The sequence below is a fragment of the Triturus cristatus genome, chromosome 5_2 (genome assembly GCF_964204655.1).
Source record: "Triturus cristatus chromosome 5_2, aTriCri1.1, whole genome shotgun sequence".
NCBI classification, from domain to species: domain Eukaryota; kingdom Metazoa; phylum Chordata; class Amphibia; order Caudata; family Salamandridae; genus Triturus; species Triturus cristatus.
Genome location: NC_140588.1, coordinates 266,069,862 through 266,087,395, shown reverse-complemented (window position 1 = coordinate 266,087,395; position 17,534 = coordinate 266,069,862). Strand labels below are relative to the sequence as shown.

Here is a 17,534-nt window from a genome sequence, read left to right as displayed (position 1 = left end):
ATGTAATTCGATGTATGCTATCAGATAGTGACCGCAGGTTCCATCTGGCAACGAAGGGCCAATCTCCCACATTGTCTCTATAATTTCACAGAGACCTCAATTTCACATATCTATTAAGCACATTATTTGAGTTTGTTACGCCCAACCTGTGATCTCAGCTTGCCAGACTTGTTTTGTTCCAGAGCCACTATCAGGCTTTTTAATCCATATTGCTAGTGAAGCTGCTACCTTTGAAGTATGTGCCACATGTCTAGTAACTGCCAATGGTGCAAAGGAAGATGATTACAGACTATATCAACAACACTGGAAATAGGGACGTGTTGATTAAAATGCATCTGTTTAGCCTTTGCACCTCTCTATGTACCGTTTGCCTTTATTTCTTTTCAGAGGTCCTAATGCTTACCCTACATGTGGCCTTTTTATTGTTAATGGTAAATGATATTTTGTGTTACCTCCTGCATTCTCACTGGGATACATGGAGTTACAGACCCATGTTTTCCCTATTCAGAAACTTACAACCCAAGTATATTCCAGACAAACTCCAATTTAAGTTTAATCACCCTTGGTTTTAGATGACCTAAAAATAGCAGTAAAATGGTCATGATCCTCATAACAGCAGTATATGTTTTCTATAGAAACATAAAATGCCATTTGCCCAAGTTGTAAATCCAATGTATCTGTCATTGCCTCAAGTATCCCATTCAGTGAATATATTGATTTTAAAATAAATGCAAAATGATATTTTTCAGCATTTATTGATGTCTTTCATCTTGAACACTTTGACCCTCTAAAAATGGAAGAGACCTATAGTATGATAATTCTTTTTATGGTACCTCATTTCCACTGATTTCTCAATATATGAGTATGAAATTGTGCTTGTATCGAGATACAAATTAAGCTCTGGGTCCTAGTTCATAGTTAATAACAAACTTAGATAAGTCTGTCTGCCGCCTAATAAATTAATACATTAATTGTTTACTGATACTATCACTTCAATTCAATTTTCTGTTGTTTATATTTTTTCATAAATGTACTGATTAGGATATTAGAAGGAGCGTATTACTTCTTCTTCATTATTAAAAAAGCGCTGATCAGCTTTGTTGATTCATTGGAAAGTGAAGAGATCCATTAGGTAGGGGATCCTCAGAGTACTTGCACGATCCCTTTTTTCAATACATTTCCAAGTGCTTCAAGCAAAAATTCAAAAATTAAGGACTGGATTACACGCAGTGCCCACTTGCCCACTTTTCCCAAAAATCAACCACTCCTTTGCATAGATTATGCTATTGCTCGCTATGCATTTTGTATCCATCTTCGTCTATGTTTCATCTCTCAGTGAAGCCAGTTTCAGAAAATCAAACTGAAAACTGGACAACTATATGATCCGACTCATCCCCCAGCAACCTATGCAACATGTGCTATTAATATTGCTTTTATACACAAAAGAACCAATTCACAGTGGATCTGCTGTGACTTACATTTGTAGTACTCCTGGCTTATCCCGGAAATCCAGGAGTAAGTCATGATTAAGCCAGGAGTACAGAAGTAAGCCAGAAGTACTATAAGATATCCTTAGTTACTCATAGCAAAACAAACGTTTATGAATTGGGCCCAAATTGCATACTTAAGTTTTCTAATTCCTTTTAAATAATCATTTTGTTCACTAGAGTTCTCCTTTTAGAAGGGAATGACACAGACAGAAGAAAACTGCACAAGCGTTGTAAGGGATGGGCAAAGTGGGCAATAACCCATTGCCCCCACTTTCCAAAGGGCTCCATGGCAAAGTGAAATTTCTCTCAGTCTCACTTCTGTCTACTTTTTGTCTCAAACCTTTAAAGTAGAATTCAAAATTATTTTGTATCATGGGACTTGAAGCAGCAGAAAATGGGTAATAAAATTGTCAATTGTTCTAAACAGAGGGCCTCTAAAATATGTATTGGCCTGGGCCCCTAAAATCCTTACAATGACACTGGGTCAACAGGAAAGCCAAGTGAATGGACTTAATTACTGCGGGCCAGATTCACAAAAGTAATCTGAGACAAAATCCTAACTTTACGACATTCGGTATTATCAAAAGGCATTTAGTAGTAGCAAAGTTAGGATTCCTAACTTTACTACTACTACTAAACTGAGAAAAATCCTAACTTTACGACTTTGGGAATTCACAAAGGAGTAGTAACGTTAGGAATCCTAACTTTACTACTATTAAATGCCTTTTGTGAATACCCAAAGTCGTAAAGTTAGGATTTTGTCTCAGATAACTCTTGTGAATCGGGCCCTGCCTGATTAGAAGCACACAATATGCTTTATGTAAAAGAATATTTGAAGAACAATAGCGTTTAGATCGCATGCGATACATCACATGCCATTACAACGCAGTCGTTACAACAACGGCGTTGTTACAGCGCGAGCCATTACATCGCAATTCGTTAAAACGACTTGTTGTAGGGAGCGGAAGGTCTAGGATTTACAATCCAACACCTTCCCTGCTGTTGCAAAAATTGGAGTAGGAATAGCAAATTATACTATTCCTAAGTCCAGCGCGCCCCCTACAGCAAGTCGTTGTAATGACTTGCGATGTAATGGTTAGCGATGTAACAACGCGGTCCTTGCAACAATGGCGTTGTAAAGGCATGCGATGTATCGCATGGGTAGTAAAGAGACATATTCACATCTTGGGCAAATGCATGGATATTTTGCTAAATTTGTGTCTTTTTGTTATTGCAGGTCTTTCGTGATGGCTACCCTCCTGCAAGCCAACATTAATGTTGCTCTTGACATATATAAAAAAATTAATGAACATGACAAGAAAACAAATATAATTTTTTCACCCATATGTATCTCTGCCTCTTTGGCTCTGGCTAGCAAAGGAGCAAAAAATGACACGGAAGCCAAACTGAAGAAGGTAAGTCACGTGAAATATTGAGATTAATTTCATATCTACCTCCAGTGCTGATACAGAATAAGGTATGATTTGGTGTTTGATTTGTGAATAGCGAGCATCAGTTAGTATGGAATTTCCTTCAAGTGCAGGCAGTCTTATCATTTTCAAAGAAAACCTAAGAACAGGAGATGATCCAAAATGTACAAATGAAGTACTGACTAATGATGTTAATAAAGCAATTGAGTGCCACACTTCAACAGCACAAAAAGTAACAAGCATTTGCAATGCAATAGGTCTCGCATTTGTGAGAGTTAGTGCAATTGGTGTTGTGAATGACAATGTAGTTTACCTATTTGTTTTAGAGTTACTGACAGGATCAGAGAAGCAGCTGTAGCGTTGCCTACAGGGCTCAGAACGGGGGAGTTACTGACGGGACCAGTGAAGCATCTAGCAGCACTGTCTAGAGAACTGAGAATGACGAATTACCACTGGAAAGAGAGACAGAGCTGCAGTACACTGCCTAGAGGACTTAGAATGGAGGAGTTATAGATGGGACCAGAGGTATTTCCATTGTTACCAGATATGTAGCTGCAGCACTGTCTAGAGGACTCAGAATGAGGATTTACGGAGGGGAGCAGAGAAGCAGCACTGCCTAGAGGACTAAGAATGAGGTATTACCATTGAGACACAGCTGCAGAACAGTCTGGAGGACTCAGAATGAGGAGTTACCGACTGGACCAGAATAGCAACCAGTAGCATTGTCTGGAAGACTTAGAATGAGGAATTACAGACGGGACCAGAGTAGCAGCTGCAGCACTGTCTAGACGACTTACAATGAGGAATTACCAACTGGATCAGAAAATCAGCTAGCAGCACTGCCTAGAGGAATAAGAATGAAGAATTCCCAATTTGACCACAGACACAGTTGCAGCACCTGCCTAGAGGACCTAGAATGAGGAAATACCGACAGGACCAGAGTAGGAGCTAGCGTCACTGTATGGAGGATTAAGAATGAGGAATTACCATTGGGACCAGAGAAGCAGCTAGGAACACTGGCCCTGTAGCTGGTGGTCCCCTTCACAACATACATGTTATCCATGCCACTGCAAACACAATTACAAATTATTAGTTTGAAATATAGCCCTCCGGGTGAGGAACAGTTACCTTCCCTGTCGCTGCCCACGGCGATTTGGAATCCATCCTCCTCCAGGACTTCAGATGTATGGGCATCTCGTCTCACAATGAAACCTGGACAACGGGCTTTCAGCTCTGGTATCATTTACCCCCCTGCGTGCACCCCAGTCACATACTGCTTAGCACTGTGGAGCCATACATTCGAATTTACCAACCAAAAAGAGGAGCAGTACTATAGCTTTGGTCACAGCCTTTAAAAGGACTTAATGTTCTAAATGTATGCATCCCTAGCAAGGCATGGACCAATTAATGTTGTTATACACCATCCATCCTATTCCTACAAGTACTGCCTGAGTTTGCTCTACAAGAGGCTTAAACACCACCAGGAAAGATGCACCTCCCTGTGACTCCCCTCTCACCCTGCACCAACAATGCAGAAATCATCTATTGATATTACTAAATACACAAGTACTGTCAAAGCTGGCTTGTATACAGTGCTTCCTTAACATATGTGTGAGATTTAATTATAATGTGTGAGAGGGGGCAGTCGGATGATGCACACGCAACATGTTTGTAGCAGCAGAAGCTCCGAGGGCATCAAAACAGCCCCCCCACAGCCCCATGAACCCATAATTTTTAGCATCTACCCCGCCCCCGCCACTGGGGAATACACCTCTATTTTGGGCCAAGGGTCCTCCAATTTCCATTCACGGCTGGCCAGGCATTGCCGCTGCTGCTTCGAGCTGCCGTCTACTCCGGTCCCTGAAGCAGCAGCCGCACCAATAAGCAACTGCAGCAGGAGTGGGCTGGGAGATCCGCCTCCTGAAGCCAGGGCCCCCCACTCTCTCTGGCTGCTTCCCATAGCTGAGCCCCCGTTGATTGCTGAATATGGCCGTGGTGCTGCTATCTGAGGAGCATGGAAACATATAGCACGGAACCCCTACCTATTAAAGTTATGTGCATGGCGGCCTGTGAAGGGCGCCATGCTTGTAAAAAATTCAACATCAACAGAGAGGAAGCGTTAGACTCGATACAGTAGGACAAAAAAATACACAACAAAGACAATAGCGGGCGCCATGCTAGAACATATAGCTAAGCGCCAATGCTTATTAAAGTTATATGAAGGGCACCGTGCTAATAATTTTTTTTAACAGAGTTAATGAAAGACACAAGAAAGACAAAAGCGGGCACCATGGTCGTTGGATAGCGAAAACAGGAAAAAGAGTATTCACGAAAAACAGATTAACAATGCAAGAGGAAGGTAAATGTAGTTGGACGGTACTGCGCTTTGAAAAACGAAAGTGATACTTTTTATTGGCAGGTTAATCATAAAAAATATAATCATTGGGTTACAATAATAACGCCTTCTGTTCTGGGCAAAGAGAAGTGGTATGTACTCATGTTTAAACAAACATTGGCAATGCCAATTGGTCTGGCTTTAAAATAACGTTGTAAGGTTACAGGTAGCATTACAAGTAAATATCATGGAATTAATATGTATTTTTATTGAAGCTATGTACTGTAGAATGGCATTTCTGTAGGTTGAAAGGTCATTTGGCAGCTGCACTGCCAACTCAGACCTAAAAACCCATGTAGATTAGAGACTGACCTCCTCCCATCTGTGCTGCTGCTAGGGATAAACAACATACATTATTTAGTTATATAATGTGGTGTAGCGGTCTAGTCCGCGGGGGCACACGGAGTGTGACATCACCGGACATCCGGGTAGCGGCCATTTTATCGGCATTAGAGCACCGATTCTGAAACTACACGGAGCTCCGCTCCGGCGCTCCTGTGTGCATATCATTTCGAATAAATAAGCACTGTACCACGCAAGAGGTGTCTGCCTAATTCTTCCATCAGGCTAACTTGGGAGTAAGCGGCAAACTTACTTGGCGACGAGGAGGTGAGGGAGTACCTTGTGCTCCATCCAGGCCCACGTGCAGAGCGGCGGCCGGCGGAACACCCACGTGCAGGCACACAGGAGAGCGCGGCAGAGGGCGGAGAAGCACCGTGCATAACTAGCGGGAGATAAGGAACAGCGCTCCTAGCTCCGATAAGGTGAAGGGTTTCGGGGTCTAGCTCCATGTCGGGTACAGCAGGGACAGCGTGCCACCCTCCAGCCCCGGAGAGGAGAGTAGTGTCCCACACCCTGGAGGAGGCCATTGGAGACCCCACGGGGAGCGGTGAGTCCAGCCAGGACGACGAAGCGAGGGGCAGGCAAGCCCAACTGCGAAGACACCCAACAATTCCACCCCTAGAAGGCGACGCGCCAGAGACAGAGGAACAATGAGCTCTCAGACATTCTCGCTGACGAACCCGGTGCCCTTCCTAACCAAAGTCGGGGAACCCGAGATGCCATGGGAGGACTGGAAAAGGTACTTTCTAAATTACCTCTCGGCACTAGAGGAAGAAGGCGAGGCAGAATTCTCGAGCGCAAGACGGAAGAAAATTCTTCTCCACCATTTGGGCCCGGTGGGACAAAGAGTGTACGACGACCTGGTGAAAGAGGTGAGACCAGCAACGGACGACAACGTGTTCAAACATGCGTTAGATGATCTGGACGCCCACTATCGCCTGGCAGTGTGCACGGCGATCGACAGGTATAACTTCTACCATAGGAAGCAAAACAAAGGGGAAACGGTCGATGAATACGTGGCGGCTCTACAGAAATTAGCCCTTACATGCAAATTCGGAACCCTACAAGAAGAACTGATACGAGACCAGATCATCATGCACACGGTAAATTCCTCCATCCAAGAGAAGCTGTGGGCCAATGGTGACGCACCATTGAAGACAGTGGTGGCCTTAGTAAAGAAGGCAGAATTGACCAGGAGGTGCGCTGAGGCGGCCAAACGCGAAAGTCAGCCAGAACAAGCGGTGTGCAAAGTGGAGGATCGGCAAGCTAGAGACAGCAATCAACCAGCAGGACAGCAAGGAACTCGGAACTACAAAAGGTACAATGCCAGGACAACCAGACCACAAGGACAATGGCAGTGGAGTAAGACTGCCTGCTACAGGTGCGGCAGTGGCATGCATATCGCTAGCGACAAAGGCTGCCCGGCGTTCGGAGCCAAGTGCGCATACTGTGGATTGGTAGGACACTATGAGAAGGTGTGCCGCAGGAAGTCCCAGAGGCAGGAAGTGAAGTATGTGATGCACGAAACACGCAAAGACGATGTTGAGGAGAACGAAGATGAAGAAGACGAGATCTTGATAGTGGAAGAACAAATACTGGGCATAGAGAGTTCAGCAGATAAGAAACCAAGATGCAAAAGGACTATTGGCGGAGTGAGTGTTACCATGGTAGCGGACTCGGGGTCGCCTTACACAATTATGCAGAGGAAAGTATGGGAAGAAGATTTTGCTACAAGGACGGAACTCCACCTGAGACCCACGGACATCCACCCAGTGACGTTCACCAGGGAGCCCATACCCATGGTAGGGTTTTGCCCTTTACTCTTTGAGTTCAGGGGCAGAACGTGTGATGGAAAATTGTACGTGGCAGAAAAGGGACCCTCTGTATTGGGCTGGAAGGACCAGGGAGCGTTGGGGATGAAACTGAACCCAGGTGGACACACGCAAATTCTCATGACCGAGGACGGACTCGAGTATGAAGCGCAGCGTTGGAGAGAAGAATTCCCAGAAGTCTTCAAGGACTCCATTGGTCGTATGGCAAAGTTCACTCATAGAATCCGCCTGAGAGAGGGGGCCCATCCGGTGTCCCACAAAGTACGCAACATCCCATTCTGGACCCGGACTGCGGTATAGGAAGAGCTGCAGAGACTGGAGGACAATGGGGTGATAGAAGCAATCGACAATGCGGAATGGTTGGCGCCGTTAGTGGTAGCGCAGAAGCCCAATGGGAAGGTGAGGTTGTGTGTTGATCTAAGGGAGCTTAATAAGAACATTGTGGTGGACAAATTCCCACTTCCCCGCATCAACGAAATGTTGGCCAAGACCCAAGGGGCACAATGGTTCTCTACCATAGACTTAACGTCGGCCTATCATCAGATTGCCCTACACCGATCCTGCAACCATCTCACGTCATTTATCACTCTGTTTGGGTGCTACAAGTTCCTGAGGATGCCGTTGGGACTGGCCTCAGCGGCAGCAGTCTTCCAAAAACTGATGCACAAGCTGTTCCAAAAGAAAACAGGCATACAATACTTCCAGGATGACATACTAGTTATGGGGACTTCTAAAGCGGATCACAACAGGAAGTTGGGGGAAGTGTTGACCGTGTTAAAGCAGAATGGACTCACAGCCCAATGGGACAAGTGCAAGTTCGGCATGAACAAAGTCACGTACTTAGGGCACAAGATAAGCAAACACGGCATTGAACCCAAAGCGTCCAACGTGGCGGCCATAAAGGAGGCCCCGTCGCCCACGAACAAGGAAGATGTCCGGACCTTCTTAGGGATGGCGGAGTTTTAGAGTAAGTTTCTACCTCACTTTGTCTCCAAAACCCACCACATGAGGGCACTTCTTAAAGAGAAATCTACTTTCCGATGGACGGAAGAGCAGCAACAGGAATTCGAGGACATAAAAAGACACATCAGCGAGGCAGTGCCCATCCATGGATTTGACCCCAATGCGCAAACTGTGTTGACCACGGACGCTAGTGACTGGGGATTAGGAGCGGTGCTCATGCAAAGGACTACAGAAGGAGTGACACGATAAGTTTTGCGTCCCGGGTGTTGGCTCCCAACGAGAGTAAATTTAGTGTCATCGAGAAGGAAATGCTAGCAGCGGTGTGGGCAATGGAGAAATTCCGGCAATTCCTGTGGGGTAGAATATTCTTGTTGCGCACGGACCACAAGCCGCTAGTGAAAGTTCTCACGTCTTGTGGGCACAAACATGCCACGCCACGAATCGCCAAGATGACGCTGAGACTCCTAGATTATGTATATGACGTGGAGTATCTGCCTGGACGCAAGAACAAAGTAGCTGACTTTCTAAGCAGAGCAGCGTACAAGGAAGTCACGGAAGTCCAGGATGAAGGAGGATGGGAGGACTACGCGGTGGCGTTCACAGGAGATCATGAACGAGCCATAAGTGGACAGGAATGGGAGACAGAATATGAAAAGGATGAGAAATTAAGAGCAGGGATGGCCGGAAAAGAGGTTACTAGAGGAAGAGTTGAAGCAGTATTGGGAAGTCCGGGAAGAGTTGTCGGTAGGGGACAACCCGTGGTTCTTGCTGCGAGGCAGTAAAGTAATCCCTCCGTCCACATTGAGGCAACGCATTGTGTCCATCGCACATGAAGGCCACTTGGGGATAGTCAAAACGAAAGGGAGAGCGAAGGAAGACTACTGGTGGCTGGGGATGGACATGGTAGTGGAACGCCATGTGAGGGTGTGCGAGCAATGCTGCAATGCGGACAAGACTCAAAAGGTGTTACGTTCGCCCTTGGGGCGATATGAGTGTCCAGAGAATCCCTGGGAGGAAGTTTCCATCGATGTCCTGGGACCGATACAGGACATGAATGACGTCCAGAAATACATCACCGTCGTAATAGACCGTTACTCCAAATGGCCGGAGGTTCATGTGGCGGACAATGCGGATACTGAAACAATACTAGAGTTTCTAACAGACGTTTTTATAAGAGAGGAAATCCCCAAAGGGATTCTGAGTGACAATGGCCCGCAATTCACGTCAGACAAGTGGGAAACCTTCATGGACAGAAATGTCATCACGGTCCGTCATACGCCGATCTATCACCCAGCGGGAAACGGAGCGGCGGAAAGGTTCAACCGGGTAATCATGGCATCAGTGCAGGCAGCTATCAGCCAAGGCACCAATTGGGAAAAGGAGTTGAAACGGTTGCTGTGGGCATACCGGATAACACCCACCTCCACTGGATACAGTCCCTTCCGGGTGCTGAGAGGGAGAGAGCCCTTCACGAAAGACAACGTGGCATGGAAACGTCTCACGGTACAAAGTCACTGGTCCCCAGCGGTAGTACGCAAGAACCTGGAAAAGGCGCAGACTGTATACACGGAATATTACGACAAGAGGCACAACACCAAAGAAGTAGCACTCGAGAAGGGCGAATGGGTAAGAGTCAGACTGCCCACACAAAGGAGGAAAGGAGACAGTAAGTTCACTTCCCCGTTCCAAGTAGTGGAACCATACTCCAGGTCGGCCCTCCTCAGCGACGGGAAGATATGGTCCCAAGACCGAATGGCGAGATGTCCCCCTACCGAAGGAAGGTGGACAAGTGCAGGGTCGGATGATGCTGGTGCCAAGCGGGACCTGCAGATGGAGCGAGAGTGTCCCAAGGAAGGGGAAGGCAGTCCCCAGTCGGGAAGTGGGTGCAGAGGGAGAGAGGAAACTACAGGACAGGCGTCCACCGGCCCAGTAGGGATTGAGAAGGAGGTGAGGACAGATGCAGGATTAAAGGGCGATGAAGGAACTCCCTGCATGGATGGGGTCACCACCACCCCGAAGACGGGGGAGAGCAGTAAGTGGACACGGTGTGGAAGAAGAGTCATGTTGCCCAGGAGATTCGGGGAGTTCAGTATGGACAACAAGTAAGACTGTACAAGTTATGGGGAGTTGTTATGTTGTTAGTTATTATAAAGGGGGAGATGTGGTGTAGCGGTCTAGTCCGCGGGGGCACACGGAGTGTGACGTCACCGGACATCCGGGTAGCGGCCATTTTATCGGCAATATAGCGCCGATTCTGAATACACGGAGCTCCGCTCCGGCGCTCCTGTGTGCATATAATTTCGAATAAATAAGCACTGTACCACGCAAGAGGTGTCTGCCTAATTCTTCCATCAGGCTAACTTGGGAGTAAGCGGCAATCTTACATATAAGAAACTTTAATAGCATTCGGGAAGGCAAGCACATTTTCATGTGGAAGCACACAACCTCTGCCCAATCAAAGCAAGTACTTTGGGCTCCCAACATGTGGGTGGAGCCAAACCCCTCTCTAGTAATGCTTAAATAATTGTCTGCTGTCAAGTCAGAACATAAAAACCACAGCCATGCTATAATGTAGGTAAAATACAGATGAAAGAATTATCTTATATAGCTATTATAGTTTAAATACAGAGAACCAAAATATTGTCAAGGTAAGCATATATTTACTATTCTGAGCTCTACGTACCTTGAAGAAATATTTATCGGAAAGGTACATATATGTGTTGAGCAGTAAAACTAAACCTTCACAATATTTTTGAGGGGGAAATTTTGTATACAATATTCCTTTAGTATACTCCGTAGCATCTACCAGTGTCCAGCTGTGCAGAGTTTGTGTTGGCGTGTACGACTTGCTTCACTTCACCAAGCTAAAATCCCTGGGAATTATGATAAATTTGTTTTTTTAAGTCGCATATGTACCGCATCTCCTGCTTCCATGCAATGGAAAATACCAACGATAGATGGGATGGAGTTATCGGGAAAGAGTAAAGTGAATAGCTTATGTGCGTATGTTGTGTACAAGTGGAAGCAAAAAGAAATGCCTCTGTGGGGTAGAAAGAGCTGATGGGAGAAAAGTGAATTTTTGGCACAAAGTGATGCAAAGTGGTGCATGATATTTGCTAATCAGCAAAAATAGGGGCATATTTACTAGGGAAGTGGCGGAGTGAGGTGTTAGCCTTCCTGGCTTAACACCTCACTCCGCCACTCCAGAAACGCAGGGCTGCACTAAATTTACTATAATATGTTGCCACCCTGTGTTGCCCCCTGCGCTGGCGTTACACTTAGCAGCCTAGCGCCAATGCAGGCACCTTTGCACCATAGTGCAAAAGTGTCTGCGTGCAGGGGAAGATTGTTTATTAAATGTCATTTTGTAACTTCTATGTGTGCATCTTAATGCAGCACACATAGAAGTTGCAAAACAGCATTTCTTTAAAAAATGATTGTTTATGTGACACAATCGTTGGCCTTTTGTTGTTTTTATGTTTGCTGCTTAGACACAATCGTTGGCCTTTTGTTGTTTTTATGTTTGCTGCTTAATGCTTGACTGTTCCCATGAGGCACAGGGTCAGATTAATTTGCATATGGCCATGTCTGAACTGGGGTGGCGGAGTGAGCTAAAGAATGATGATGGATTAAACCCAGATCAGTTGACTGAGGGTGAGTGCTTGCAATGTTCAACACTCCGTCCATCATCCCCTTTGGTTTTGCTTTTTTCACCCTAACTTGGCAGGGTATGCCCAGAAGTGGGTCCCTTGCTCCCTTTGCCACTGGATTCAAGCTAGACTGGCTGATGATGGCTGATTAGCCAGAAACGGGTCCCAGGATGCTTGTTTCCGGTCCAGGGAAGACATGGCTTAGCAGTTCGACTGGACTGTTCCCATGAGGCACAGGGTCAGACTGATTTGCATATGGCCATGTCTGAACTGGGGTGCCGGAGTGAGCTAAAGAAGGATGATGGATTAAACCCAGATCAGTTTACTGGGGGTGAGTGCTTGCAATATTCAACACTCCGTCCATCATCCCCTTTGGGGTTGTACAATGCAGCACACATGAAAACATCAAAAACGAGGTAAAAGAAACATTTCACCTCATTGCGCCAGGGTAAGACCAGGTTTTCCCTGGTCTTAATTCTGGCGCTGCCTCCACCCTTGTAAATAGGGGGCAGTGTCAGAATCAATGGGTTCTGCAGTGAAATGCCCCCAGCAACACCCATTGCCCTCCCCTTTCACGCTAAGCATAGTGCGAAACGGGGCCTTATTTACAAGTGACATTCCTGTGGCGGTAGGGCCTTGTAGATATGCTCCATAGTGTTTTGCACAGGAAAAGCGCTCTTTTTCCAAACAAATCAACACAAAAAATGCTTTGATCTGTTTTGTGTTGCTTAGTCATGCTGAGTGGATCAGGGTAAACATCCAAAGGTTTTGGCTCAAAGCTTAATCTAGGAAAGCCAGACAGTGCTCTATGTCAGAAACTAACACTTGCTTAAAGCAGGCTTAAACAAAGGAAAATGTGTCCTTTTCTCAAATAACTGATGCTATTGCATTTATTCTGCAGTGTACAGCACACATCCAATGTGTGGAATCCTTCGGACTTTTTCTAGGCATAGACATTTGTAGCAGGAGCATATGGTTCTATTACAAATCTTATACTAGGAAGTGCATATCCACCTGTGCACGATGGTGTGAGGATGTTCCTCACACAAGTCAATCTTAACATAACACATGGATTTGTAAAGCACACGTTCACCCAGAAGGGTATCTTAGCGCTGTATAATCGATTTTTATTATTACCCAAATCAATGGTACACATTTTATTGACCTCAGAAGGATGAAAGGCTGTGTGGGCCTGCCTGGGATTTGAACCTGTGACCATGAGGTCAAAGACAGGCCCCATACAGAGAATGCATTAGTCTTCTAGGCCACCAGACCCGGCCTTGTTAGAGCATCAGCACACATGGATGACAGCTGCAGCAGGTCAGTCTTACTAAATACAACCCTAAGCTCTTTTTTTCCTTCTTGCACAACATAGTGCAGGAAATTTGGTTGCTGTTCTCCTTTGTGTGAACTATCAGTAAGTCGAGTTCTCTGCATGGAATGGGCTACAAGCTATGCCTTTTACCATTTGGTTGGACTCTTAGCATCCAATCACATCCCACTCCAAACACATCCCACCCCAAAATGTCTCTGGTGATTAACTGCCAAAAACCACAGACACAATATTTCTCTCTAACTTGGCCACCAGTAGATATAGATGTCCGTTCCATTGCAGGCCAATAGTGATAGAGCGGCAACTTAAATGAGGTAAACAGTCTATTGCACCACAACCTTTCCAACAATATGAATTGCATTCATATAAATTCAATCAAAAGGGGCTGTAAATGCAAATCTTTGCCAGTTGACCCCTAAAACACCAGCATCATTATTATCTGAGCTACCAAATAAAACAAAAAATCGGGGAACATTCAGCCTGTACCAACTGGTGCTACCGGACTCCCAAGCTGGTACTGCCACAGTCTCTCCAGTCAGCTATCCCTTAAGCGGCTTTCTGTGGATGGTCCAATCACCTTCAACCAAGCAGTCAAATCCCAAGATGACACTCCTTAACCTACATCTCTCATTTTTAGCCACCTCTTCACTAGTCTTGCCTCCTAACCATGCTCAATCCCACTGTAACATATTGATTAGATGAAGGATTTTTTTTGTTTATTTGTAATTTAATTGCAATACCGAAAGTAAAATATGCAATACATTCAAATATATAGTGCACGCTTCTATAATAATAGTTGGTATTTGGATACGCTTTGCTTTAGTTTCTCAAAATACACCCTTTCTTCCACCATCTCACGACCAAAAACGATCGCTCTTACCTCTCTTTCAGAGGTACTTGCACTGCCTGAAATAAATGCACTTGCCAACCCTGCGCATCAGATGGCACAGTGCTGTTGTGTAGACCTGCTGCTCTACTTCTTCACACTTGGAAAGAGGCACTGGATGATGGGACAACACTTACAGTGCACACTCTCTTTGTTCAACATTGGCTCCGACTCAAGCCTACAGCACGTCCCATCATCCTTCACACCACATGGCAAACCTACCCCCCATCCCCCAGTGACCCCGCCACCAAGACAATGCAGGGAGTAGTAATAAGTCATTCTTGGCAATTATTCGTAGTTGTTGTAGCACCCAAATCTTCACAGTTTCCCCAGTGACAACAATAATGGAAATTCGGAGATAAAATACATAGTATCCAAGGTTGCATAGCTAAATCAAATGTTTAGATTTGAAGGGGAAGTAAAGAAATTATAGAATTCAGAACTCAGTCTGTGGACTGTACCTTCCTCTTGTTTAATCTATTAAAGAAGGGAAAAGGACAGTAGTATCGTATTTCTAGAGTGGTCTGTGTAGCAAGTATGTGGGTGTCATGAGTGAGACTTGGAGTTATGCTTCACACATGCAGCTATTATTAATCACTGTGCAAACTAGAGTGATGCGTCAGAGATAGCATCATGTTTGCTTAAACCTCTCATATTTATCTTATTGAATTTACTGTCTTCGGGCAGCTGAGTGGGCTAATTCAAAAATAGGTCAGGGTCCATCCAAAATAAGTCAAAGGCAAAACCCAAGAATTCAGCAGGCAACTTCCATATTTAGTACTGAAGTAGCATGGGATGGGGTTTGCACCAAGTATATCTTTGGTGCAAATTTAAGTACAAGCTGAACTCTAGTGGATGGAACTTTGTCTCGAACTGAGGCTTAACATCAACTTATCAACAGTATATCAATGAGTGTGAAGCAAATTATATTCAATTTCCACTGAAAGAAAATTCCCTAGAGTAAAAAATGAGGATGGGGAAGTTAAGCAGTGGGTGTGAGCAAGTAAAGCCTCTAAAAGCAGAATCATATAAAGATTCTGTATGTGAAGAAGAATGTATTTACTCAGCTATCTAACTCTTTGAGCAGGAGCAGGAAAGGATATGTGGTCTCAAGAGCGTAGAAAGGGACATCTGAATCTAACTTGCTTAATCAGGATCCAGCATTTCCTGATAACATGGCTTTGCCCTTTTTCCCAGACATCGCCCAATGGATGTTTTCAGCTGCATGGCCTTCAGGAGATATCTCACAAAGGATGGTACATCATGGTCAGTCCATCCCCAGAGTAGGTGTTTAAATCTAATTATCCAGCTTTCAGTGAAACTCAAAAAGAAAAGCAGCTCTCACAAAAAACAAAACAATTGTAACAATCTAGTTAATTTTAGGTGTCAGAAATTGGGTTTCTGGTAGGCAGAGGTATGCAGCCACAATCCTAGTCAGGGTCAGTTAGATACTCACTATAAATTAACCTGTGCTCTCCCTTTGGTAGCTTGACACAGAGCAGTCAGGCTTAACTTAAGAGGCAATGCGTAAAGTATTAATGCAACACTTTAAACAGTTAAACAGTAAAAACACCACATAAAAAGATACCACATCTGGTCTGAAAAATAGAGCTTAATTTAATGAACAAAACAGGACCAAAAATATCAATAATCAAATAAGTATAACCAGAGATATGAATTTGTAAAGAATTAACTGAAATATAGTGTTTAAAATCATAAAGTGCCATGATTGGCAGTCCAACATAACGATTCGGCGTAATTCATTTAAATACTTGGGGATCTGAATTACCCTGCTTACGGAGCAGGGCTGGTCCCTAAATGTCGCCCCATTGGTTGAAAAGGCCAAAAATGACCTCCAGAAATGGAAGACGTTACCCCTTAACCCCCTGGGCAGAGTCGCCCTGTTTAAAATGATGATCCTTCCCAGGTTTCTCTATGTCCTCCAGAATACTCCCTTCTGCTTCTCTAGGTCCTGGTTTAGGGAACTAGATAGCATGTTTACCAGATTTCTGTGTTGCGGAGGACGGGCGTGAATGGCCTTGTCCACGTGCCGGGTCCCATCTTTCGACGGGGGTATGGGATTGACACATCTGTGTTTATATTTCCTAGCAACGCGTCTCTTAGTGGTCCACAACTGGTTTAATGGGGGCTGGTCGGATCCGGCCTACCGGCTGGAATTAAGCAAACTGGGACTGTCCAACATCCAAGCAATGATGTATGGGGGAACTATCGGGTGTGACACGGTCCGTGCTGTTGGCCTGGCGGGCATCGTTACGTCAGACTGGCTGGTCGGGTAAACTGACTCAATGCACACCCCTGTGGCATGGGACCTGGCTTCGGGAGGTTAGTGGTCTGCGGGGGTTCGGCACCTGGGACCTTATCGGTATTATGCAACTCAGGGACGTTTGGGCAGGTGACCACATGCTCTCCTTCCAAGAAATGCGAACCTGTTACTCACTACACCCTTCCCAATTTTATAAGTATTTACAACTAAGGCACGCTCTCCGGACACACATCTCCGCCGACACCCGGTTCCCAGGGTACAGCCCTACTGAGGCTCAGACGCTGTTGGGTGATCTGGGTAAGGGGGGCATCTCCTGTATTTACCGCACCCTAGTCAATAATACCCCCACCCCACTGGACAAGTTAAGTGAACAATGGGTAGAATGGGTTGGCCCCCTGGACGAGGCGGACTGGTGAGATACCCTTATGTCACCCAAGACAATCACTGCCTCCGCCAGACTTAGGCTTATCCAGCTATACTATCTGCAGGCTGCCTACCTCACTCCACTGCGCCTCCACCGTGCGGGCCTGCGTCCCGACGCTTCATGTCCAAGATGTGGCCTGACCCCGGGGGATTTCTTCCATGTTGTCTGGTCCTATCCTAAGTTGGAAGGTTTTTGGGGGGGCCACTGAGGAAGAACTCACAGAAGTCTTAGGATGGGGGGTTCCACATGACCCACGACACTCACTATTAGGCATCACGGAGGGATTGGATGGGTCCAGACACGACAAGACATTTTCTAACACTGCCATGATTGTAGCCAAACGGGACATAGCGGCAGCATGGAAATGCCCCGACCCACCGACCCTGGGGAGCTGGCGCAAGGGAGTGGACTCGTGCGCGACCCAAAAAAGGGCCCTGTACATGGCACGTGGATGCCCGAAGAAACATCGTAAGGTGTGGGGTAAATTACTGGGCACTGTGGGAGA

The 17,534-nt window shown here is 45.6% G+C and overlaps 1 protein-coding gene across 1 annotated transcript in view; it reads left to right on the top strand.

Moving 5' to 3' along the window:
* Positions 1-17,534, top strand: part of SERPINB5 (serpin family B member 5) — a 138,272-nt gene that overhangs the window by 40,796 nt on the left and 79,942 nt on the right. The window contains exon 2 of the mRNA XM_085607026.1: positions 2,728-2,905. Coding sequence (XP_085463152.1) covers positions 2,738-2,905 — 168 coding nt within the window. The 5' untranslated portion in view covers positions 2,728-2,737. The remainder of the gene's footprint in view (positions 1-2,727; positions 2,906-17,534) is intronic.